We start from the raw sequence: 27,731 nt of genomic DNA, 5'->3' as shown, positions 1-27,731 counted from the left end.
AGACCTAGGAATCAGTGAGTGCGTATGTAGTAACTGGTATTGGTGTGTCAATGGTTTCAAGAATGGTATTCTGTATTTAACACTGGGTGTATCAAAGGTTATACTAGAGTGTGAGGAGGTGCATCTTATTATCACATGAATAATATCATCAGTGATGTGATCAGTGATGTCAAATGAGATGTCATCAGTGATGTCATCAGTGATGTCATTTGAGATGTCATCAGTGAGGTCTTCAGAGGCCACGCTTCTGACTAACCCACGCTATCGTCTGTCGACCCAGGGCGGTCGAGCTTTCTCTACTCTGCTCCCGGCAGCATGGAACAAACTTCCACCAGATCTCCGTAAGGAACCAAAGCTGCTGCCATTCCGTCGGATGCTAAAAACAATACTGTTCCGAGAAGCTTGGGGAGAGTTGTAGGGGAGCTGCCTGTTCTATGGAGTTGTCTGTTTGCCTGGTACAAGCGCTTAGAGACCCCCGGGTGATAATGCGCTATATAAATTGAAATAAATAAATACATTTAAATAAATAAAACTATATAGGAGCAATTTCAATGGTTTTTTAAATGCTAATTCCTAACTATATAAGGCCTGAAACCTATGGTTTTTTAAGTGAATTTGCAAGGTTTTTAAAATGCTAATTCCTAACTATATAAGGCCTGAAACCTATGGTTGTTTAAGTGAATTTGCAAGGTTTTTTAAATGCTAATTCCTAACTATATAAGGACTGAAACCTATGGTTTTTTAAGTGAATTTGCAAGGTTTTTAAAATGCTAATTTCTAACTATATAAGGCCTGAAACCTATGGTTTTTTAAGTGAATTTGCAAGGTTTTTTAAATGCTAATTTCTAACTATATAAGGCCTGAAACCTATGGTTTTTTAACTGAATTTGCAAGGTTTTAAAAATGCTAATTCCTAACTATATAAGGCTTGAAACCTATGGTTTTTTCAGTGAATTTGCAAGGTTTTTTAAATGTTAATTCCTAACTATATCAGGCGTGAAACCTATATTTTTTTCAATAAATTTCAAAGGTTTTGTAAATGCTAATTCTATTAGCGGATAACGTTTATATATGTTATTATCCTTCTGGGACCACCTGAGCAGCCATCTTGTTTCTCAAAAGAAGTGAGGCACAAGAGAGCACAAAACAAGAGTGGAAAACGCGAAAAGGGGGCAGGGTTGAGACCCCCTGACCCCCTAGCCCTGCTCAGGGGGTCCCAGAAGGACCACCAAGTGCAAAAAATGTTTTATTTATTTTTAAAATCGCGGGGTACGTGCACAGTACATGTACCGTACGCGTACGGTGCGCGTACCCCGCGATTATTTGGATTTTTTTATGCCCTTGGGGGTCCTTTTGGGACCCCCTGAGAAGGGCTAGAGGGTTGGGGGGTCTCTACCCTGCCCCCTTTTCGTGTTTTCCACTCTTGTTTTGGGCTCTCTTGTGCCTCAGTTCTCCTGAAAAACAAGATGGTGGCCAAACTTCCTGGTTTGGACAGTTTGGAATGTTGACAGTCGACTGCCTGCCAATCAGAAACTCGCTCGCGCACGTAAGGGTACGCGCACGTACGCGTACCGTACGCGTACCGTACGCTTACGGTGCACGTACGGTGAGCGCACATAGATATATAATTTGCTCAAATTCAATTTTCTCAACAACTACTGAAGGGATTTTCACCAAATATAGAAAAGGCACTACTGCATATCTGTCCCTACCATTTTGCCAAGTTTGGTGTAATTCCGTTCAGCCGTTCGGGCTGTAGCCGTGTCTAAAGGTCCCATAGAAAATGCCATTTGAAAAATTTCAAATTAAATTTTCCCAAGAACTACTGGAGGGATTTTCACCAAACATAGCAAAGGCACATCTGCATACCAGGCCCTACCATTTTGCCAAGTTTGGTGTAATTACATTTAGCCGTTCGGGCTGTAGCCGTGTTTAAAGGTCCCTATGGAAATTAACATGGGGAAAACACGTTTTGGGACCCCCTTTTTTCTCGGCCCCCGCTTGACGAATCCCCCCGAAACTTTCAGGGAAGGAGCGGAACGGAGCAAAGCAATTTTAAGGAAAATTACACGCAGATTCCTCAATCGGCGCCAAAGTTATTCCCAATAGAATGTTGGGGATTTCCTATGGTAACTAGGTCCTAACTATATATACCTACTGGCGACCGCCAGTAGGTAATATATATGTATATATATCTGTGAGCAAGGGCATCCGCCCGAAACGCGTCAGACCGTTGTGCTGTGGTAAAATAAATAACATCTATGCCTGAAATCTTTGGGACTCGCCGTGGTTTTCTGTTCCCTAGAGTTGGAGGTGCAGGACCAGTATTTTTGAAATGTGTATATATATATATATATATATATATATATATATATATATATATATATATATATATATATATATATATATATATATATATATATATATATATATATATATATATACACCCACACAACACAGACACACATAAGCATAATGCATACAAAACAAGGCAATGACCTGTGACCACACTATACAGTAGATATGAATTCCCAGGGAAGGCTTTTCTGCCATACCGTGTAATTGCTACATGTAGTGTCATACAACATACATAGCATTTCTCACCTAAGTTCTGGATGCAGCACACAAGGCTCAATAGACTACATAGATGCATATAGGGGACAAAGGGCATGACCTTGGGTACTGCCCACTGGCAACTACATATAGAGGGGCTTTCTGCAAATACAGGATGATTTTTGGCACATTTGTGTCTACCCTGTGTGTGCTACACAGAGGGACTGAAGATACATTAGCATGTAGTCTACACGGATCAATGCATTATAGAGGGGCATTGGACATAACATTATTGCCTGGGTTCTCATGGATATCAATTTATACATAATGTATTTTGTGATATCATCTGTTATGACGTGGGCGGCAATTCGTTTTTTCGTACTGCTGAAAGGAGCTACAGATGCCTGTAAACATAAGAGATGCATTCAAGAGGGCTTTTGGATCGTTAACATAAGGGTCCTTCAACTGGGCACTGTATGGGATATGTATACCATAGATTAGTACCTGATCATTGTATACGACCAAAAGATCTTAGCAACAGGGTTTTTCTGAGCTGCTGCAATTTTTGGGGGAGTTTTGTGTACTGATTAGTGCAGGGACACTCCTGTTGGAGTAGCATGCGCTTTATAAATGTCTCTCATTTCATTTCAGTTTATTAGATTTGGCCAATAGATGACCTGGGTAGTGGGCAAAGGGCATGATCTTCATTCTCGGTATTTGCTTGTTACGTATGTTCATTTTGCTTGTAGTACATGCCCTTTGGCCATACTTTGCAATTACAGAGGACAGGGCATGACTTGTGCCCATGTCCTGTGCCTAGAACTATTCATGGCCATGCCTGCAGCATTGTAAACATCCCCTGGGTTTACTACACGTGCCTTACCAGCAGCGTATGGTGATGTGCCTCTAATATCTGCTCCTATTTTTCATAGGGTGCGAGAAATAAAACCACAAATAAACACCAATTACAACATTTTCTTTAACCTTCATCATGATTATCTTTTATTGACAATTTTATGTTTTTAAAATATATCTTTTTTCTTATTACAAAATGCCAATCTCGGACTATGCTGTAAGCAAGACCTACCCTGTCCCCAAGTTTTATGCGGTGTTATAGCCCATAAAATCAATAAAATACAGAGCTGCAATTTAAAGGCTTTAATTGAAAAAAACAAAATTCAAAGTTACATTCACAGAGAAGCAAACATCACCTGAGGTTTTTTAAGTGCAGCCATAGACTGGCCACATTACTCTGCTAAAGACAGAAAACAGACCACGAGCTCATTTTTAACTTGAAGAAACACGACAAGCGCATCTTTGTATTCTGGTAAAGTGTGCGAAATTGTGAGGAGCCTGGGCCTCTGCAACTGTTTCCTTTACTTTAGCAAATAATTATACAATATGAGCACTTTTTATTTGGGTAATAATAACACCTATAATTAGTCACCGTGAGGGGATCCAGTTTATGGTATACATTATAAAAATAGTCATTATTAATATATATTTTTTTAACATGATTACAATCTGGGACGTTACCAGTGCCCTGCCTATGCACAAGCCCGTTCAGGTAAATGCAAAGCAATTTCATGGAAATTTAAAAAAGTGAGACCCTCATAAGGCGTACAGGCCCAGGTACAGCATAGGAGGAATGGAAGGAGCAGAAGAAGCTCCCTCAAAACAAGAAAGAAGCGGCTGAAACATTCCATTAAAGGCCAGTTGGAAGACAGGCCTGGTTTATTAAGTCCAACTCCGACCTCCAACCCTTGAACTAGAGCAGCATCAACAGGCATAGGCCTTACGGGAAAATAAATACGAATACTTACAGAAGGGTTCCCGCAGTGGAGTATCAGGGCCGGGGGAGGGTATAAGGACAGCATGAGGTATTAGAGGCAGGAAGAGGGAATAGAAATGAGGGACTAGGTCTAGGATGGGGGACTGACTGGGGAGGGAATAAGCTTGGAACAAGGGGGGAAGTATGGTGTGTGATATTAGCGGAGTGTGAAGAAAAAGGTGTTGATGAAGGAGGAAGGACAGGGCAAAAGAAAACAGATCGGTGGTTGAAAATGGTTAGCTCGAGAAGAAGGGGGTGAGATAAGAGAACAGCAGTCGGTCAAGAGAATGAGGTGTATAGTGAGAGAATAGGGTGCGAGCCAGGAATTGGTGGGGTAGGAATAGGGATGGAACAAAGAGGAAAATGACAGAACAAGGCTGGAGTGAAGGAGGACTTGGTAGTGATGCACAGGGGTTGGGTGAGGGAACAGGGGTGTGGTAAGGTCAAAATAAAGGGATTCGGAAACTGAATGGGATGTGCGAACATAGGTAAAGTGACTCAATCAGGGTTTGCATGCGCGGACAGTGGTGGCGTGAAGAAAAAGTTATTTAGCAAGGATCATGCATGGTATGAGTGTGCAAAATCTCTCTTGAAGCCATTCTTTGGATTCTGATGGACAGGCTAGACGCCTGATTCCGCGGATCAGCTGAGGTCCACGATGACAGGTGAGCATGATGACACTCCAGATGTGGCACAGATATTCATGGGAGGGTGTTTTCCCCACAATCTTAACCCCAGCCTTAGGTAACCCTTTTGCAGATGCGGCCAATTTGTCCATTCAGTGTCTGGGCCACAACACAAGCTCATCCGTGGGGGGCCATGACAGGTGCCATTGTCGACATAGTGGGCCTTTGTTGTAATCAAATTCAGAAGCCGTAGTGTAGATTATATGAAGGTTTATTAGATCTTAGTTTCAAGTAGAAAAGTAGACAGCTAAGCCCCACCAGGAGCAGCCTCCTTGCTGCTCAGACCATATCTTCAACTTACATTCTGTGCGCGTCAAAGTGTGCAATGTCTGAGGGGCTGCCCACGCCGGTCACACAGCAAAAGTGGTTTCATTTGGTCAGAACGGAGAACAGTTTCTGCCTCCCAGGATGACCGCTGGCCAGGTGGTGCCATAACACCCTGCGCGACACGAACGGTAGCGGCGTAAACAGTCCACACGGGCCGTGAGACACCCAGGGCTGGCCTCTCCCTCCGATCACCTTCATTGTTACGTTATGGTATATATTATATATATATTATATATATATATCTATATTATAGATATGTACAAGTCCCTGCAGTGTGCATATAGATATATTCTTTGTAGCATGGTAGATAATCCCAAGCGCCTTTGGCTCCAGGTTCTCGTGCTCTTAATTGTTGTCTCTTTTTAAAAGCTAACTTGCTCAATGTCTTCGTCGACTTTCTTTTTCTGCTTCTCCATTACGGCTTCCAACTCTGAGATTTTTCTTGAGTCCTGCAATATGGCCAGAAAATGGAAAATGAATGAGTGAAGGCCACATGAGCGTGACAAGCAGGGTTCGCCAGATGCATACACATGAGGCTTAGTGCACAGCATTGGCTAATGAGTTTAAACAATGACTTAGTACAGTATCAATCTTGAGGTAAGTGCACCCTTCAGCAATTCCCAAAGTGGAGGCCTAGTTCCTGCTGCTCTCCAGTTCTACAATGCCTGAAGAAAAACAGAATCTTCATTTCTTGATCAATTTTTCTGCTGCTTCACGTTTATCTCTATCTCTACAGACAGCTACGAGGGGGTCGTTCCTATTCCCTTTGCCTAGGCTCTTTGTGCTCTGTCATCACACACAATGCATTATGGGACTCAGGTTAAGGAGAAACACAACATGGCTGCCATGATAGAATCCGCAAAATCAGCAGAAAAGCAATTTCCACGACGGTATTTTTGGATAATTGTGATAAATATTACGCCCAGTACTGGGTAGGGGAACCTAAAGTATTTTAATCAAAATGGGACTTTTAAGAGCTATGTTTCGGGGCCACAGATGTTATACAGTTAGAGACAGCTGGCATGTGGGCATTCCCCTTGATTGCATATGTGCCTGGGTACTAGTTTCATATCACATGAATTTCTTACACTGCTGTATGTTATCTTACGGTAACATCAGTGACCAGGGCCGGCTTAAGCACTGCTGGTGCCTGGTGCGACAATCATATTTGGAACCCCCCCATGACCTCCTCCTCGGATTCCCTGACTACCACCTGGCAAAAGTACCCCTCATCCCTCCATAGCCCCTCTCTTACATACATTTCATTTGTTTTAAATCCCTGGTAAAGGCTGGCTTTACTAATAAGAATGTAAATCTACCCAAATGAGCCCTTTTAGCAATATTAGGAACAGATAATGAAAGACTAGGGAAAAAATAATAGCCTGACCTATTTTATGCAGTTTGCATGCAGCTCTTTGATGACAGATCATAACAGTCACTGTTCTATATTAGGGTTGTAGCTTATGAACTGTGGTAACAAAAGTATCTCTGTGACAAAAGCAGCAATCCACTCAGCTACCCATATAAAATACATATCTGTGATCTGTGTGCGTTCTTTGCAGCAGGCATATTAACCATCTGTGCTACTTTAGGGCGAGTCAAAACTGCCACTACACAAAAATCTGACCTCTCTCTCTCTCTAGCAAGAGCATATTCACAAGAGTTATCTTGACATTTTTATTGCTGCCTGAAAGCTGGAGGCACAAGAAACTCTGCCACAGATGTTTTTAAATCGTTAGTTATTGCTAAATATAGCGCCCCCCACCCCTGAGGCCAACACCCACTTCCAAGGTCAGCGCCCAGTGCGGCTGCACCGGTTGCACGACCCTAAAGCCGGCCCTGTCAGAGACACTTTACTTGCATGTTTCCCTGCTGGCATGGAATCCAGTTCATAAACGGACGCCCAATAAACCCACAAACCGTGTGATTCCAATGGAGAACATTTGATAACTGGACGAGTGGAATTTCCATTAACTAGATCTGTACAAGTCAATTATATACGAGAGACCTCTTTCCCACAGGCGTAATTCCTGCCTTCCCACTCCTCCTGGAACATGGAGTATAGGAACCGGGCACAGTACCTCGAGAAGCGCTTTCTGTACCATGACTTGGCTGTACACACGTGCTCCTTCCTCCGGGCTCACTGCCTTGAACTCTTCCTTCCGGAGGGTGAAGAGTTGGGCGCCATTTAGCACACCCAGGGAATTCACCGTCCTAACAAACAAAAGACGACGCTTTAGAAGTATGGCATGACTGTAAAGCTTAAAACGATCATTGCAAACAGAAACTGCAGAAATAATAGCATAGCACACAAAAAGTGATCAACCCAACCAGAGAGCTCACAGCACAACGTCTCACAGTTCAGAGAGAAGCAACACAATTCATACAATGGCCAATGACAGACACTAGGCATGACCAACAGATAGCTCATCACATTAGGAATGAGCAATCAGAGAGTGCACATACACTTCAAACAATAATCGTTCATGGGCCACAAAGCGAAAGAATGACCAATGACAGAACACCTAGTACAAAGAATGACCAATGACAGAACACCTAGTACAAAGAATGACCAATGACAGAACACTTAGTAGAAAGAACGACCAATGACAGAACACATAGTACAAAGAATGACCAATGGCAGAACACATAGTACAATAAATAAACGAGAGAGAACGCATAGTACAAAGAATGGACAGTGAAGACCACATAGCTCAATTAACCCAGTAGAAAGAATAACAAATGTGAAACTGCAAACACAAATTAGGTAGTTGCTAACCACTTGGCACCGAGATTAAGAGTGCAAGACTTAACGCAGCACAAGATTTACTTGCATTTCCCCTGCTTTTAAATCGCGCCTGGCCCTCACCTGCACTTTAACTTTTGGGAACCACACCGCTGTTGGGCGGGTCCGCATCCTCGCGTAATTGGCATCTTAGGAGCGCCATTTTGGAAGTACTTTGTGCCGCTTTTCGGCGCTAGCAGGTAGGCTTGACGCTCTAGTCGTCAGAAGGACGCTAGGCGTGTACTTAAGCCAGGTAAACTGTAGGCTCCCCCTTGTCAGCTGTTATTTCGACCGTGGTACGCGCTGTGTGTGCTGCAGGACCAGAGCTGCTGTGTGATTTTAAAATACCTCGTTTTGCTATTTTATTTAGATTTACTTGCATTTCCCCTGCTTTTAAATCGCGCCTGGCCCTCACCTGCACTTTAACTTTTGGGAACCACACCGCTGTTGGGCGGGTCCGCATCCTCGCGTAATTGGCATCTTAGGAGCGCCATTTTGGAAGTACTTTGTGCCGCTTTTCGGCGCTAGCAGGTAGGCTTGACGCTCTAGTCGTCAGAAGGACGCTAGGCGTGTACTTAAGCCAGGTAAACTGTAGGCTCCCCCTTGTCAGCTGTTATTTCGACCGTGGTACGCGCTGTGTGCGCTGCAGGACCAGAGCTGCTGTGTGATTTTAAAATACCTCGTTTTGCTATTTTATTTAGATTTACTTGCATTTCCCCTGATTTTAAATCGCGCCTGGCCCTCACCTGCACTTTAACTTTTGGGAACCACACCGCTGTTGGGCGGGTCCGCATCCTCGCGTAATTGGCATCTTAGGAGCGCCATTTTGGAAGTACTTTGTGCCGCTTTTCGGCGCTAGCAGGTAGGCTTGACGCTCTAGTCGTCAGAAGGACGCTAGGCGTGTACTTAAGCCAGGTAAACTGTAGGCTCCCCCTTGTCAGCTGTTATTTCGACCGTGGTACGCGCTGTGTGCGCTGCAGGACCAGAGCTGCTGTGTGATTTTAAAATACCTCGTTTTGCTATTTTATTTAGATTTACTTGCATTTCCCCTGCTTTTAAATCGCGCCTGGCCCTCACCTGCACTTTAACTTTTGGGAACCACACCGCTGTTGGGCGGGTCCGCATCCTCGCGTAATTGGCATCTTAGGAGCGCCATTTTGGAAGTACTTTGTGCCGCTTTTCGGCGCTAGCAGGTAGGCTTGACGCTCTAGTCGTCAGAAGGACGCTAGGCGTTTACTTAAACCAGCCATGCTGACGCGCAGCGGTCACGCGCTGCTGGGACGCCAGACTGACGCCGGAGTTACGCCAGAGTTCAGCCCGTCTGCACCCGTCCGCGCTGAGGACGCGCTGCGGGACGGGCTGGACCCTGGGACACCCGGCGTTCACGCGCCCCCCATCCGGGAGGATCTGTTTTGTACCCTTCTGTCCCTGAGACCTTCGGCGCTCTGCTGCCATCATCGGTTCAGACCCGAGGTATTGCTTCGGGCCCGTTCGTGTCCTTCCTGCAATATTTCCTTTGCTCGCTCTACTCAGGCCCGTATTCATCCTATTCCCTCTGTGCCTGCCAGTCATATCTCCCAATCCAAACAGGGATTCTTGATCAATGCACGCTCTTTGATCAAACATGGGATTGAATTTCACGACTTTGTTAGCTCGAGGAATCCCGACTGGGTCTTTGTTACAGAAACGTGGGCTTCTGAGTCCTCTGGCCATGATCTGCTTTTGGCAATACCTGACGGATACACCTTCCTAAGGTTAGATAGAGAACGCTGTAGAGGTGGTGGAATAGCCATTCTTTTTAAATCTACTCTCTCTTGTACCATAAAACCCTTATCGGTCCCTACTGATCCCTTTGAGGCACTATACTTTTGTATTGTGCATACCCCGGTGAGTTCCTTTTCTGGTATTTTACTCTATAGGCCCCCCGGGTCCAGAGCTAACTTTTGCCCAGAACTTTTTAGAATTCTGGAACCTTATTTTGGCAGACCGCATCTCACCATTTTGGGTGATGTTAATTTCCACTTAGAGGATTTGGCTTCGAAAGATACCTTCTCTCTGCTTAATTCTCTGGAGGCATGCGATTTTGTCCAACGAGTTCTCCACCCGACTCACAAGGCGGGGCATATCCTCGACGGGATTTTTACTAACGATTCTAGACTACATGTTGGTATACCGGTACCAATCACCTGGTCTGACCATTTAGCAGTCCCGCTGTCTCTAGACATTCCCTGCCGTGATGTTATTGTGGGCACTGGCAAAAAACAATCTAAAAGGAGCTTCAAAAACTTTACTAAGGAGGCTCTAGCCCCTTTTATTCTTAACATCAATATTTCAACCCAGCGGAAGGTGGATGAGTCGGCCCAAGAACTCACTGATGCCATTACCAGAGCCGCTGACGAACTAGCCCCTCCCTCCTTGAAATCTGCAGCTCGACAGAAGCCAACTGCCCCCTGGTTCTCCGCCGATTTGAGGCTTCTCAGACAAAAATGCAGACAGAAGGAACGTGGGTGGCGTAAATCCTGGGACCCCAAAGATAGAGAAGGCTATAAGAGCCTATTACGAGAGTACAAAAATAGAGTCATTAAGGAAAAACAGGACTATTTTTCCAATCTAACCTGTTCTTTAACATCCTCTAAAGAACTCTTCAAAATAGTGGACTCTCTGTGCTCTCTCCAGGTTCCTGACCCTGTAGTTGCTTCCCAGGAGCTATGTAATGATATATCAGACTTTTTCTATAAAAAGATAGACGATATTTACATAGCTCTAAAGTCGCAGAGGAACTCTCTTAGTTCTGAGGACTTCTCTCGAATTAAACGTCTGGAAGCTTGGAATAAAGATTCCTCTCAGTCCCTTGAACATTTCCCTGCTCTTTCTTTAGAGGATCTTAACAGCCTGCTGGACAAAACAAAATCTTCATCCCCATTGGATCCAGTCCCTCTGAAACAACTTAAGAACTGCAGAGAGATCATTCTTCCTCCGATGTTGGAAGTAATGAATGGAGCCTTGGAACAGGGCACTTTTCCGTCACTTTGGAAGAAAGCCATTGTAAAGCCGCTGCTGAAAAAGACCAACTTAGACCCTGGAGTACTGAAGAATTTTAGACCCATCTCTCTGCTGCCGTCCCCTGCTAAGATGTTGGAGACCCATTTGAATCTCCATCTTTCAAACTTCCTTGATACCTCAGGTTTCTTGGACGGGTCCCAACATGGCTTTAGAAAGCTGCATAGCACGGAGTCTGCCCTGACGAAAGTCATGGATAACATCCACAGAAAAGTGGATTTGGGTCAAACCACCGTACTGGTGCTGCTAGATCTTTCAGCAGCATTCGACACCCTGTCTCCCCTTACTTTAACATCTAGGTTAAGGGAGGCAGGGGTTGAAGGACCGGCACTCAGTCTCCTGAGCTCCTTTCTACACCAACGAGAGCAACGTGTCATGCTAGGTGAGTACCTCTCCCCTGCTAAGTCCTTGCAATGTGGGGTGCCTCAGGGGTCGGCATTGAGTCCGACCCTGTTCAACATCTACGTGGCCCCCCCTTGCAAGACTAGTAAGATCTCAGGAGATGGAGGTAGTGTCGTATGCCGACGACACGCAGATTATGGTATCCCTGACCCACTCTGTGAACGAAACAGCATCGAACTTTAGGGCCTGCATGCAACTTGTTGCAGAGTGGATGATTTCCAACTCCCTTAAGTTGAACGGGGATAAGACAGAGGTCCTGGTCTTTGGCAAAGACCAGGGCATGTGGTCAGGTGATTGGTGGCCTCCTTCTTTAGGTAGCTGCCCTATACCTACACAATCTGCCAGGAACCTTGGCGTCATCTTTGACACCCAGCTCTCCATGGAGCTTCAGGTCAACAGAATGGTGGCTACCTGTTGGGGTGTCATCAAGACCCTGAAAAGGATCGTTCACTATCTGTCCCCACAGGCACGGAAACAGGTGGTGATCGCCCTTGTTGGCTCAAGGCTTGATTACTGCAACTCACTGTATGCTGGGGCCAACAAGGGCCTGCTGCAGCGTTTGCAGGTTATACAAAACGCGGCAGCGCGGTTTGCTCTCGCTCTGCCTTGGTTGGCATCTATGACCTTAGCGAGGAAGAACCTCCACTGGCTCCCCATTCCCTCAAGGATTACTTTTAAACTTCTTTGCCTAACATATAAGGCTTTAACTGCAGGCTCGGCTGATGCCCTCGGATCGCTACTCACTAGATACGTTCCGAGCAGATGTTTACGTTCCAGTGAGCTTAATCAACTGGTAACTCCCAGAGCCAAGAAGGCCAGATGGGGGAGCAAAGCTTTTTCTATACTGGCACCTCAGATGTGGAATTCACTCCCCCTGGAAATCAAACTACTGCCTTCCCTTGACCTCTTTAGGAAGTCACTGAAAACTTGGCTTTTTATTAATGCATACCAGTAGGCTCTGTTTCTGTCTGCTAACAGCCTGTTATTTGAGTTAGGCGCCTTGACGCCCACTGGGCATAGCTGCGCATTATAAATGATGTTTCATTCATTCATTCATTCAAGGAACAAACAGAATGAACAACAGGGAGTTTAAACATATTTCATACAGTCAATCATACTGCACAGGCAAAGATTGACCAATATGAGCACTCAGAGCATAACCAATGACAACCTCAGCATACACTGCAAAACGAATACACTACTCAGAGCACGCATATGGCAAGCAATAGCCAGCATGAAGCAAAGAGACAAGGGGAGAACAATTGGTTGGACACAGTGCAAAGGTAAATAGCTAAGCACTGCAGGTAATGTTAGGTGCCTGAACAACATCTAGTGCATCCCCTCAAACCCTCCCTGATAGCCCTCGACTCACAGTGGGTTGAAGCCTTTAGCCTCCAGCCATGCCTTCACATCACTGGAGCTGGACTCGTCGCTCAACGTCATGGAGGTGTCAGACGTCCTGTGCACCGAAAAGCTCTTCTGGGGAGCTGTGCGGCCATTGGCCAACCTGAGTAGCAGCTCTTCGTTCATGCTGTTCACTTGCTTAGGTTTGACTACAGGGATCACCGCAGCAAATCAAAAATGAAGAAGGAAACAGTGAGTGACTCATTACAATAGAATCCAAGAATGTGCTATATCAGAGACTCATAGGGAGCTATTCACAAAGGAAATTTACACTTGAGAATAATTTACACATGTAATTAACTCTAACACGTTTGTAATAAATTAATTTCAAATGTGAGCTATTCACAAAATTCAAGGTTAAAGTTACTCAAAACTTTAGGCATACACATCTCAACCTACGGGGAAAAGGGGAGGAGCCAAATGTTGGAGGGATACAGCAAAACCATTTCATAGAAAATAATGGAGATAAGCACTTAAAAAGACTTCGTAGGAAAGAATGACATCATTTAATGTTATTACAAAATATCTAAAAACAATACATATTTACATTTTAATTAGAAAATATTTTAACAATCTTTTCGGCACTGAAAAATGTAAGTAACATCATTAAAATATAATGAAACTACTTTAAAATCATTTTTGAATCACTTTTATTATAAATAAAAATATTTTAACTTAAGATGGGAATTAATTTTTTTATTTAAACTTTAGAAAAATGTATAGGTGTTTATTATGTACTATTGTGTAGTGTAATTACATTTTAATAAAAATAAATGTAACAGTAAATTCAAAATAGTCATTAAAATAATTTATAATTAAATAAGAAATATATTTAATTTTTAGATGTTTAAGATTACATGTTATTTATTTACATTTTTAACTGTTTTAAATAATTTAATCCAACATTATTTTCTATGGGGATTTTATTTTAAGTCCCACACTCAATTATTTTCTATAGGAGTATGTTGCAGTACCAGTAGTTGTACTATCAACAAGACAAAAAGGGAGGAAGGTACCCCTGTATTTACTGTCAGGGAGGGGGTTATCACACAGAAAAGCTAGAGGCCCTATTCTGAGGTGTCCTTGGATACACCTATTTTTTTAAGGTATTATCACTCCTTAATTCTTCTATCAGTATGTTTCATAGTATTATTAATCTCACAGTGCACTATAAATCACGTCTAGAATAAAGTAAAGTAAAAATTGCATTTATTGAAAGAGACCTCCCAATGGGTTACAATCTAAAAACAATTATATTTCTGTTATCTCATAACCATATATTACATACATAAAAACAGTCTCATAAAAACAGTCGACACAGCGTTTCGGTGTATAGTTTATCTTTTCACCTTCATCAGGACGAGAACATTTTAAAATCTAGACAAAAAATAAAATAAGATTTTAGATACCTAGTGCAATCTGTGGATTTTTATAGATAATCTATAAAATCATTCTAATATAAAAAATTCTATTCAGTCATTTCAACTTTCTTTTCAGTTTATTAGGAGACACCCACATAAATCCTATAAATTATATAAATTTGGGGTTGCCATATTATACTCTGTATTTTACTAATTTGAATCGAGTGGTTTCACCAAAAAGACACAAATAACTTTGCCTTTGTAAATGAGGATATTAATACCTGATTGGTTTATTGCAAATATCTGATTCTTTAATTTCAGAATTTCTTCAGGGGTCGATAAACCTTTTGACTCTGTATGTCTTCTTATTAAATTAATTGTACCTTAGAGAGTGAATAATGAATAGATTTATATCATATTCTTCACTCTATATTTCTCCCAACTTAGGACAACATTAATGTGGTGATATCCTCTCTATGGTGTATATTTACCTTACAAATGAATTTTCTTTACAGTGTAATCAATTGCCGTTGTATATTTAGAGCCACACTCATATATCTTGAGTTACAAATAGAGGCGAATTCTCAATTTGTGGTAGATATTCTGAAAAGAGAATAAGTCTTCTTTTTAGAAGGCCGTTTTATTCGTGTCTCATAAATTATCATATTCCATGTTTTATTCACTTACCCCAGATTAATGGTATTGCCCATACGTTGTCATTTCATGTTCATTATTTGTGTTGTATTTAGGCAATCCTTCTTCCTTTAAAATAATTTTGGGAGATCTAGGATTTAAAATACGGACGATAATAGAATAAAGTATGTCTATTTCCTACAGTCTTGAGGCAATGTATTAAAACTTAGTCTCAAACTAATCAATTACCGATTACTCCACTAATAACGTACTGCCAGACTTGACACATATTAGTCTTAATACATCAGTACTTTTTAAATTGCTTCTACTGCAATGAGAGCGTATTAAACGCTTAGGCTTAGTATCTGGTTCCGTATTTAATATTCTAACCAATATTTATGTGTTAACACATCAATGTTTTTGCTAATCGGTACACAGCGATCTAGATGATAGCGCTGCTGAGGCTGTTCTATGTTTTTACCAGTTTGTAATCACATATGGGCTAAGGTAAAACTGTTTAATATTTATGCTGGCAGTATCACTACAGTTACATAAATGGTACTCCATAATCATAGTGCGCAAGTTCAAGGTTGCATCAGTGGTCTCAATGTTGTGTTATACAAATGTTTGACATTCAGGATTTCTCTAAACATTTAACTCTTTAGTACTATTCATCTATCGCTCGTTTTTTACCATAGCAGCCAGTATCTTTTTTGCATCAGGAGCGCTTGGTATATTAGTATTTTGTCTAGCGATCATACCTGTTTGTTCCACGGCGCCTCTCTGCTCTCAGCGTTCTGTTCCGGAAATGTCTCAGAAAGGATTACTTCCGAGACAGATCTATATTTATCGGCACACGCGCTCCATTTACCCGGAACTAAAAGGTTACAACCAATTTAATAGTGATATTCCTCATAAATGTCACTGTCATGTAGACTTGTTGATCATGCCAAAACTCCATACATAGGGCATTTAATATTCATAATTAAACGCTGCTTCTACATTTACCCGAGGTATTTCAGAATCGCTGTTTTTCTTTTTTCTTAGTGGTCCAGCCTGTATAGGACAATCATAAGGGTACGCCAATACAGGCTGGACCACTAAGAAAAAAGAAAAACAGCGATTCTGAGCCCAATCCAAGATGGCCGCCATATAGAACGATCGTGTCCTAAAATAAATGGAGCGAGTGTGCCGATAAATATAGATCTGTCCCGGAAGTAGTCCTTTCTGAGACATTTCCGGAACAGAACGCATGAACAGATGAATAGTACTAAAGAGTTAAATGTTTAGAGAAATCCTGAATGTCAAACATTTGTATAACACAACATTGAGACCACTGATGCAACTTCGAACTTGCGCACTATGATTATGGAGTACCATTTATGTAACTGTAGTGATACTGCCAGCATAAATATTAAACAGTTTTACCTTAGCCCATATGTGATTACAAACTGGTAAAAACATAGAACAGCCTTAGCAGCGCTATAATCTAAGTCGCTGCGTACCGATTAGCAAAAACATTGATGTGTTAACACATAAATATCGGTTAGAATATTAAATACGGAACCAGATACTAATCCTAAGCGTTTAATACGCTCTCATTGCAGTAGAAGCAATTTAAAAAGTACTGATGTATTAAGATTAATATGTGTCAAGTCTGGCAGTACGTTATTAGTAGAGTAATCGTAATTGATTAGTTTGAGACTAAGTTTTAATACGTTGCCTCAAGACTGTAGGAAATAGACATACTTTATTCTATTATCGTCTGTATTTTAAATCCTAGATCTCCCAAAATTATTTTAAAGGAAGAAGGATTGCCTAAATACAACACAAATAATGAACATGAAATGACAACGTATGGGCAATACCATTAATCTGGGGTAAGTGAATAAAACATGGAATATGATAATTTATGAGACACTTGAATAAAAGGGCCTTCTAAAAAGAAGACTTATTCTCTTTTCAGAATATCTACCCCAAATTGATAATTCGCCTCTATTTGTAACTCAAGATATATGAGTGTGGCTCTAAATATACAACAGCAATTGATTACACCATAAAGACAATTCATTTGTAAGGTAAATATACACCATAGAGAGGATATCACCACATTAACGTTGTCCTAAGTTGGGAGAAATATAGAGTGAAGAATATGATCTAAATCTATTCATTATTCATTCTCTAAGGTACAATTAATTTAATAAGAAGATATAAAGAGTCAAAAGGTTTATCGACCCCTGAAGAAATTATGAAATTGAAGAATCAGATATTTGCAATAAACCATTCAGGTATTAATGTCCTCATTTACAAAGGCAAAGTTATGTGTGTCTTTTTTGGTGAAACGACTCGATTCGAATGAGTAAAATACAGAGTATAATATGGCAACCCCAAATTTATTGAATTTATAGGATTTATGTGGGTGTCTCCTAATAAACTGAAAAGAAAGTTGAGATGACTGAATAGAATTTTTTTATATTAGAATGATTTTATAGATTATCTATAAAAATCCACAGATTGCACTAGGTATCTAAAATCTTATTTTATTTTTTGTCTAGATTTTAAAATGTTCTCGTCCTGATGAAGGTGAAAAGATAAACTATACACCGAAACGCCGCACAACTGTTTTTATGATACTCTTTTTATGGATGTAATATATGGTTATGAGATAACAGAAATATAATTGTTTTTAGATTGTAACCCATTGGAAGGTCTCTTTCAATAAATGCAATTTTTACTTTACTTTATTCTAGACGTGATTTATAGTGCACTGTTAGATTAATAATACTATGAAACATACTGATAGAAGAATTAAGGAGTGATAATACCTTAAAAAAATAGGTGTATCCAAGGACACCTCAGAGTAGGGCCTCTAGCTTTTCTGAGTACCAGTAGTTGGCCATGTGTGGTGCTGGAGTGCCTATATCCCTGAGCCAGAGTAATTTACTACTGTTTTAGATCTTTTTTTGACTGTAGTAACTTAAGAAGTGCTGTTTGTGTATAGCAATGTGCTTACTCTTTTGTGCGAAGGTGCCTATCCCCTCCTACACCTCTTCCTAACCTCCCTCAACCCCTCGCATTTAGATGAAAGTATACCCTTTTTTCCAGCCACTCCCCTAGGTCCCTCCCACATTTACTACTAAGTACTAAACTTACACAGTTGAGGATTTCCTCATGGAACAGATAGGGGAGGTGGAGGTGAAGGTGGAGATTTACATTTGTAGATTTGGGAATAGCATTTTGCAGTATTTTAGTAGTATTGTAGTGCTACTAAACATACTGCAAAATGCAGTTTGTGACTAGGCTTTACAGTCTTATCCATAAGACGTAGTGGAACATCGGAAAACCCATAAATCAATGGAGCGATCGATTGAGATAATTTGCAAATGCCACTTGACGGACATGGGGCAGAGAACACCCAGACAGGGTGACTGAGAACACTAAATCATGATGCATATCCTGGCAAGGTTTAGGAATGGGCTCCAAGATAGAACATGTAAAGTTGGACTAAAAATGACACCAGTCTGGAAGGCCACAGATTGTTCGTATCGGTTTCGTTGTAAGCGGAACATCCTCCAATGACACATGCCACCATGATAATGTAAAGTGTCAGCAGCACTACGAGTCCATATAAACGATGTACACTGGGTGGAACTACACACCAAATAACTAACATGTCCCTGTGCAAGACTAATTCATCCGTTTACCCATTCGCGCTTCCCTTTAGCCTCTTTCTTATTTTGCTGTTTGCCTCATTAGTGTCATGCCTCATTCAATATAGTGTTCTTGCATCCCTCTTCCACTGTCTTTCAATGTACCTCTTCCTGGTTGTGTAAACTTCAGCATGTATTGTCCACTGAGGTAACCCGTTAAGCTAAGTGTGTTCTATGGAAATGTGTGGATAACCTGAAGGTCATATGTTTAATCTACAGCAGGACTAATGAGCATGTTTTGCTTCTGCGTTCGAGAATATGAGCACCACTGAGCTTCGTACTAATCATTTAAGTCCCAACAGACTATAAATATGGCCGGTCACTATATGGATATATATACATATATATATATATAACTTGCCCATCCTTTCATAGGGCCACCACCTTGTCCTCTCACCTGGCTCTGGTTTTGGGTGCACATTCAGTGAGTCCATACTGCCCCATTGCGTTGACGGCTGTAGGTTCACGTTCTTTTTGGGAGGTGTTGGAGGCGGAGTTTTCTAGCAACAGTAAACATCAGATTAGCTTCAAAGTGACTAACAGTTTTATGTCATACAATAAATGCGACTGATTTTAAATATAGATATGTCTAAAGCTTTTTTGCTTTTTCACTGGCCTTTGCTACTGTTAGTCTACTACCACAGCTGCATTTGACTATTTTTTTATTTCAAAACATAGAGAGGGAGTGACTGGATGTTGTAGTCGATAATATGAAAAAGGGCCCCTTTCCATTAGAATATCTCAAGTGTTCTTGATATGCCACCGAAGGGAGGGAAAAGCAGGGGTAACTTCATTAAACACCTACTACTTCACACAATAAGCAATACATGCACAGTACGTCTTGAATGGCCTTATATGCAGACTGAATACCCACTCACAACCTCTGTTTTTAATCCGACCTTGTCTGACACAATTGTTCTCCCCTTGTCTCTTTGCTTCATGCTGGCTATTGCTTGCCCTATGCGTGCTCTGAGTAGTGGGAGCTGAACTTGACAAAGACCTGTACCAGGAATCGCGTAGGGTCTCGTAAGGCTCTAGGTGTTTCAACTAATGAAGGAACATTAAGAGGAAAATGACAGTAGGAGTGGAGCATGGGGTCGGCAATGTCTTCAATGCAATTCAGTACATACAATCCATGGCACTCTGACTTTGTTGTAATGATCAGATTCTAAGGGACCTACCCAAGATCCTGCCGATCACCAGATTATGAGGGACCTACTCTCCCAAGACCCAGCAGATCACCAGGTTCTGAGGGACCTACTTTCCCAAAACCCTGCTGACCACCAGATTCTGAGGGACCTACTCTCTCAAGAACCCTGCTGATCACCAGATTCAAAGGGACCTACTTTCCCAAGACTCTGCTGATCACCAGATTTCGAGGGACCTACTCTTGCAAGACCCTGCCGATCACCAGATTCCAAGGGACCTACTTTCCCAAGACCCTGCTGATCACTAGATTCCGAGGGACCTACGCTCTAAAGACCCTGCCGATCACCAGATTTCGAGGGACCTATGCTCTCAAGACCCTGCCGATCACTAGGTTCTGAGGGACCTACTCTCCCAAAATCCTGCAGATCACCACATTCCGAGGGACCTACGCTCTCAAGACCCTGCCGATCACCAGATTCTGAGGGACCTACTCGCCCAAGACCCTGCCGATCACCAGATTCCAAGAGACCTACTTTCCCAAGACTCTGCTGATCACCAGATTTCGAGGGACCTACTCTCACAAGACCCTGCCGATCACCAGATTCCAAGAGACCTACTTTCCCAAGACTCTGCTGATCACCAGATTTCGAGGGACCTACTCTCACAAGACCCTGCCGATCACCAGATTCCAATAGACCTACTTTCCCAAGACTTTGCTGATCACCAGATTTCGAGGGACCTACTCTCACAAGACCCTGCTGATCACCAGATTTCGAGGGACGTACTTTCCCAAGACTCTGCTGATCACCAGATTCTGATTGACCTACTCGCGCAAGACCTGCTGACCACCAGATTCTGAGGGACCTACTCTCGCAAGACCCTGCTGATCACTAGATTCCCAGGGACTTGCTCTGTCAAGACCCTGCCAGCCTAGCAGAGATAATGAACCTACGGTCACTTTCCCAAGCGCACTGCATGTCTGGTAGCCCTCCCTCCATAGTGCCCTGTTTTTTAACTGCTTATATTACACCACAAACTTACATATATAAGAACATGATGCAGTAAGAGTCCACCTCCACTCTCAGAACCCAGCGTCCCCTCATCGTTGTCTTTGACCCTGTGCAGCTCTCCGCTGCCTTTCAGCTTTTTCTACGCTGTTCATTTACCACAAACTTACATACAAATGCAACCCTTGATTTTCCTGAGTGTCGTTTCTTAAGGGCTGTTCTCGCGCGCACGATTCGGAGATCTGTCATAAACACGTTTGCTCCTCTGCAGAGTTTGGGAAACGGCAGCTCGACCGGTTTCTACTCGTTTAGCAGAGCTTTAAATAACAGCGGGGAGGCGTGCCTTGCAATCCATCGAGCCACAAAGGGTCTCTTTATGAACCATTCCACTCCCAGCAAACAATGTGAAGATTCACTCTGATAAACAATGGTGCACAATCCTCGCCATTCAGCTGCTCTCCCCACAACCCAAGCAGATTCAAGAAGAAACGCATTCTTGAAGTGCCACACGACGCAGGAAATACAAGTTCAAAGTAGAAAACATGAAAACCTTTAGTCCAAAAATCGTCTGTTTTTATTGCTTCCTGACAGGACTTATTGTGCCTCGAGTTTGTGAAGGATCCCATTTTATTGCTATCTGAGTGCTTTTAGCAGCCATCTTAGACTATCCCTCTTCCTTGTCATTCAGATGTTTTGATATATATTTACTTGGACTAATGAGAGGTTCAATCAATCAATCAATCAGGGGTTTATATAGCACACTACTCACCCGTGAGGTTTCTCTCTGCACAGTAATATGGCTGTCAATACACACGTCTGGGTACCTCAGGTGGCTACACATATAGATAAAATAGCAGGTCTGGCGTTTGGTAATTGGAGCTGATAAGACAGCGCCTACACATACAAAACTAACATACAAGCACTATTTATATGGGAAACAGCGTTTAGATTGCATGCGATAGAGCGCATGCCATTACAACGTGGTCATTGTAACATTGTGAACCATTACATAGCAAGTTGTCACAATGACTTGCGATAGGGACCACAAGGTGTTGGAGTTAGAATCCAACATCTTCCCTGTTGTTTCACAAACTTGAGTAGGAATAGTAAATAATACTATTTCTAAATCCAGCACGCCCCTCTACAGCAAGTCGGTATAACGACTTGCAATGTAATGCTTCACGGTGTAACAACGCGGTCGTTGTAATGGCATGCAATCTATTGCATGCATAGTAATGAGTCATATTCATTTGCTGGAGGGGGTGCACGTGTGATTGAAAGAGTTTAGGCAATATTTTAGAAAGAGTTGCACGTTTATATTAGCCTTTAAAATGTGCTGAGAAGATTGTACACAGAGCAGCTGGGAGTATGTTCCATGGAAGGGTTTCAGACACTGCATCAACCGATCCATAATGCCACACAAGGAGGTTTGGGTGCAAGCAGGCAGGATATCATGACTGGTTGAGGTTGGGTTGTAATTTTGGACCAGTGGATGCAGGATTCAAGCAGAAAGCTAAGGGCGGTGCAGTTGATGGCTCTAAATACCAGAGTTTACAGCTTGATTTGCATTGATTTTTTGCGGAGAGCCGCCCAGCCTGATGGAGACGAAGTGCTATAGGGGAATGTCTGGGGAGACTTTAGAGGGTCCTTGTGGCAAAGTTTGTACAGTGCGGTTCCAGGTAGTGCAGGAATTAGACTTTGAGGGGTAGTTAACAATGTGCAAGCGGACAGCAGTGTTACTACACCACCATCGATCTTGGTGGGGCAAAGAGCTAGGGTATAGAAACTCATGGGCACAGAATGGGGCATTTAGATTCTGGGACCAAAATAAGATTTTCGAAAGACATTAGTAGGCTAAGTGTGAAGCGTTTGACTGGGGGAATCATTGGTTACTTTGCAGTATCCTGAGTGGGTCTTGTCATTTACCTTGGATGTACCAAAGGCAGCAATCTTTTTCTAAGCCAGTCGGATAATACAATTACCTACTTTGGTTACCTGACTCTGCAGAGTTACGACAATAAAGCATGGAAAGCTTACTGTGGAAGAGGAGGAGGTTAGAAACTCAGACAATGCATGACACTGCAACTAAGAAAGAGTAAATCCAGCAACTAGTCAGTGCTGCTTTTTCAAGAGAATATGACTTTAGTCACACATAAGTTACAAGAACAGTTAGAGTTATGATGCACAACAGCTTCGGTGTTCGAGTTACGACCCAAATGTTTTTGTAGTGTGTACATACTATGTGCTAGACTGCATAATACATTGGTCCAGTGGCATATGTTATACCAGTCTACGCTCAGTTGGTAACGGCTACCAACACAACAATAATGGGGAAGTGAGGAGTTTTATTTCGGTGCTGGGGAAACCTACTCTAAACAAAGGGTAGTGGTGGCACCCTCACCCTCCCCTACACTGGTAAGACTGGTTTGAGAGAGGCAGTCCGAAAAACGGAGATGTGCACGTTATCATACCACCATGGTCAAACGACAGCATGTAGGAAGACCACTGTCTTGCAAAGCCATAAACCCAGTGTGTCTATGGACTCCGGCATTCACTCCGTATAGGAAAAGGTGCATACTATACACTCATGCTAGCCAGATAGCCACATGTGAGGCAATGGACCACACTTATGTGGAATGGATGGACCTCTATTGGGCCGAGTGCTTTGAAGCCTCCTCACCACAGGTTCAGGTAAAAGGGCCTGTGCCACTGAACAATAATCACTGCCACCTGAGTCAAAAACCTCACTGGATGGGATCAGGGTATGGTAGCCACCCTCACTCTGGGCTGTGGGGTACCTAGGTTGTCTGTAGGGTCTAGAGCCTGCACTACTGATGAATAGCACAGTAAGGATGCATAGCAACTCTAGCAAACTCACAGATTTTTGACTCAATGGGATTATTGAAGGTGTTACTGAGTAAGTTTGCAATACATGTCAGTCAATTACGGGTACTCAAGTATTTGATCTAGTGCTAAATCACACTTGAGTATTTGTTTGGCAGGTGGCCTAAAATCCCAAGCAAATCATACCTTGCATAGCACCCACTTCAGAAGAGCTCATATGTGTCTAGGATTCTAAGTAGTAGGTACCAAGTATCCCATTCCGTTATATCACAGTATATGCCCCGGTATCTGAAGGAGCAGCGGTGCTACCCATCATCAGTGTGAGTAATAATGACCCTAAAGCACTGATTTCCCTCTCATCACTATAAGTAATAATGCATTATTTCAGCAGTACAAGCTATAATTACCCCTAACATGTTCAGCGCTATAACAGAGGTTAGCACTAATGGCCTCCATTATCAGTAAAGTGAATAACACCCAAATGATAATTACAAACAACATTGACCGAATCATCATTTTAAACAATAATGCCCCCATCATCAGTATAAGAACTTATTACCTCCTCATTCTAAGCACCAATAGCCTGCATTATCCGTCTGCACAATAATGCCCCCGTCATCAGTATAAGAAGGTATGACCTCCTCAATCTAAGCACCAATAGCCTGCATTATGAGTCAGTGCAATAATTCCCCTGTCATCAGTATAAGATGGTATGACCTCCTCAATCTAAGCACCAAAAGCCTGCATTATCAGTCGGCGCAATAATGCTCCCGTCTTAAGTATAAGAAGGTATGACCTCCTCAATCTAAGCATCAATAGCCTGCATTATAAGTCAGTGCAATAATTCCCCTGTCATCAGTATAAGATGGTATGACCTCCTCAATCTAAGCACCAATGACCTGCATTATCTGTCTGTGCAAAAATGTTCCCATCCTCAGTATAGGAAGGTACGACCTCCTCAATCCAAGCATCAATAGCCTGCAATCACAGTATGAGCAATAATGTCCCCGTCCTCAGTATAGGAAGGTATGACCTCCTCAATCCAAGCATCAATAGCCTGCATTAACAGTATGAGCAATAATGCCCCCATCATCAGTATAGGAAGAAATGACCTCCTCAATCCAAGCATCAATAGCCTGCAATCACAGTATGAGCAATAATGTCCCCGTCATCAGTATAAGAAGGTATGACCTCCTCAATCCAAGCATCAATAGCCTGCATTATCAGTCTGCGCAATAATGCCCCCGTCACCAGTGTAAGAAGGAAAGACCTCCTCAATCTAAGCATCAATACTATGTAGCCTGCATTATCAGTCTGTGCAATAATGCTCCCGTCTTAAGTATAAGAAGGTATGACCTCCTCAATCTAAACACCAATAGCCTGCATTATCAGTCGGCACAATAATGCTCCCGTCTTAAGTATAAGAAGGTATGACCTCCTCAATCCAAGCGCCAATAGCCTGCATTATCAGTCGGCACAATAATGCCCCCGTCATCAGTATAAGAAGGTATGACCGCCTCAATCCAAGCACCAATAGCCTGCATTATCAGTCTGCACAATAATGCTCCCGTCTTAAGTATAAAAGGTATGACCTCCTCAATCCAAGCACCAATAGCCTGCATTATCAGTCGGCGCTATAATGCCCCATCATCTGTATAAGAAGGTATGGCCGCCTCAATCCAAGCATCAATAGCCTGCATTATCAGTTGGTGCAATAATGCCCCCGTCAGTCTCAGCAAAGAAGGCTCCAGCATTATAAAGCACAAATGCAGCTCACCATTCCAAGGACATTTGCCCCTCCTCAGTGTGAGTACTAATGGTCTCCACAAACGAAATACCAGTACCAGTACGGAGTACCAGTACCAACAATAATGCCCATCCCTATAAACAACAAGGATGTAAATCACCAGTTTAAACAACTGGTGCAGAAAAAATGGCCACATCAGTGAAATTAATAATGCCTGTATCATCATCTAGGCAATAACTCCTCACCATCCGCCTGTGCAATAATGGCCCGTCCCATATGACTCTCTTGCAGTAGCTCTGCTAGAGAAGTCAATCGTGCTCATATACCAGGACTGGGTGGAACAGCCAATGGGTCACAGAGAAGCCCTCAGGAGGACAGCAGGCCCCTGTCAGAGCTGGAGGAGCCAAGGAGTGCATCCCCCATCGGCCATGAAAGCACCCCCTGCTGCTGAGAAATAATACCCTAGGTCCATGGCCAGACCCTGGCATTCTAGGTTATTTTACGAGCTTCTCTTTTATGCCGATACAGATATTTTTTTTTAATTATTTTAGAACCAAAAGAATTGAAAAATCACGCATTAAGAAGAATCAGTTGGGACCATTAAAATCTCATTCTTGAAGGGGGAAGGACGACTGTTAATCCGTATGGGGGGGGGCGGTGGCAAACTCAGACTCTCACTGTGCAGTACGGGACTGGCACTGCTATGGCAGCATGGACACTGGACAGGCTGGTAGCTTCCAACCTATTCCTGGCATCTTCACTGAGGCACAGGAACATTCATTTCAGGACATGGCAAACTGGCAGGCTGGTATCTGTGAAGTTAGATACAGTAATACCTATGCAGGCACAACACAGCCATCGGGAACACAGCCAAGAACTCCAGACTCACCTTAACATATCACGCTGAGCTTCAGCTGGGCAAAGTCTGACCCAGGCCCCTGTCTCTACTGGCGACTGGTTCAGAACACACTGTCCAGTGGCGCCCCATGGCATGGCTTGGGTACCCTTAGATCCCGCATGCCAGGCACAGAGTGGTGCCTAGAGCTAAAGAGGTACTAACTTCAGCCATCAGAGTGAACTAATTGTGTTTCCTTTTGTGGGGTTGTACGTCAGAACATTGACTACAATAATATTGTGCTACACAAATATCGACATCCAACCTATTGACAAGATAAGTATAGCTGGACTGTTCTTATCTCCAGATCTACGTGACATGAAGATATACTTCTCTTCAAGATATACATGCGAAGTTAAATATAGTGGCCCTGTACTTACGTATTTATACAAACCTTACTGATATATTATATTAATATATTATATTGATTGACTAATATTTTGCTAAGATATTTTGGTCCCACAGTATTTAGTAGTTGATATTCTGGCACTATTCCCTTTGTTGAACCACTAGATGAGCGTCCTTCCCTTAATCCTACAACCATTTCCTCTCCCCCTGACCTCAGGTCGTTTCACTTCCGGTATACTCTGGTAGTCATTGGCTGGCACAACAGGATGAGAACAGGTGGAACACCTTGGAGTGGCTCGTCGGGCACTTATATATTTCATGTTGCTTTGTTAGTTATGCGTGTGTGTGTGCAGTGTTTGGAATTAATTGCTAGGCAACAGTTAACACTGAATAAATGTTTGTACAGTTGAAAAAGAGATGTGAGAAATCGGTAAATGAAACTAAAAGCTCCACATCTCTCAGCTGGCTGATCCATCGATGCCTGATGCCACCAGCAAAAACGAAACGAGAAGCTTATTTACAAGGAGGGTATGCCCAGACGTGGGTCCCTCTCTTTGCCACTAGATTCATAAAAGCCTGTCTGATAAGCGGTGTTACCCCGAAAACCGGTTCCAGGATGCTTGTTTCCGGTACAGGGAACACCTCACTGGGCAGTTTGGGCTAGACTGTTCCCATGAGGCACAGGGTCAAGAATGATTTGCATAAAGCTGGGTCTGAACTGGGGTGGCGATGTGAGATAAAGAACGATGATGGATTCAACCCAGATCTGTGACTGGGGGTGAGAGTCTGAAAAGTTTCAGCAGTCCGTCCATCATCTCTTTGTGTTTGCTTTGTTTGCCCTAAGTTGACAGGGTATACCCAGACGTGGGTCCCTTGCTCTCTTTGCCACTGGAATCATAAAAGCCTGTCTGATAAGCGGTGTTACCCTGAAATCGGTTCCAGGATGCTTGTTTCTGGTGCAGTGAACGCCTTGATGGGCAGTTTGGGCT

At 42.7% G+C, this 27,731-nt stretch overlaps 1 protein-coding gene across 1 annotated transcript in view; it reads right to left on the bottom strand.

Moving 5' to 3' along the window:
- Nucleotides 1–3,696: 3,696 nt before the first annotated feature.
- EPS8L1 (EPS8 signaling adaptor L1) overlaps nt 3,697–27,731 on the bottom strand; it is a 215,434-nt gene continuing 191,399 nt past the window's right edge. The window contains exons 18-21 of the mRNA XM_086930318.1: nt 19,150–19,252; nt 13,017–13,197; nt 7,479–7,611; nt 3,697–5,846 (exon numbers count right to left, since the gene is read on the bottom strand). Of these exons, the coding sequence (XP_086786444.1) occupies nt 5,760–5,846; nt 7,479–7,611; nt 13,017–13,197; nt 19,150–19,252 (504 nt within the window). The 3' untranslated portion in view covers nt 3,697–5,759. The remainder of the gene's footprint in view (nt 5,847–7,478; nt 7,612–13,016; nt 13,198–19,149; nt 19,253–27,731) is intronic.

This window comes from Lissotriton vulgaris, chromosome 7 (assembly GCF_964263255.1).
Source record: "Lissotriton vulgaris chromosome 7, aLisVul1.2, whole genome shotgun sequence".
In the NCBI taxonomy this organism is placed as follows: Eukaryota; Metazoa; Chordata; class Amphibia; order Caudata; family Salamandridae; genus Lissotriton; species Lissotriton vulgaris.
The sequence above is the reverse complement of the archived record's forward strand: the minus strand, read 5'-3'. Positions and strand labels throughout refer to the sequence as shown.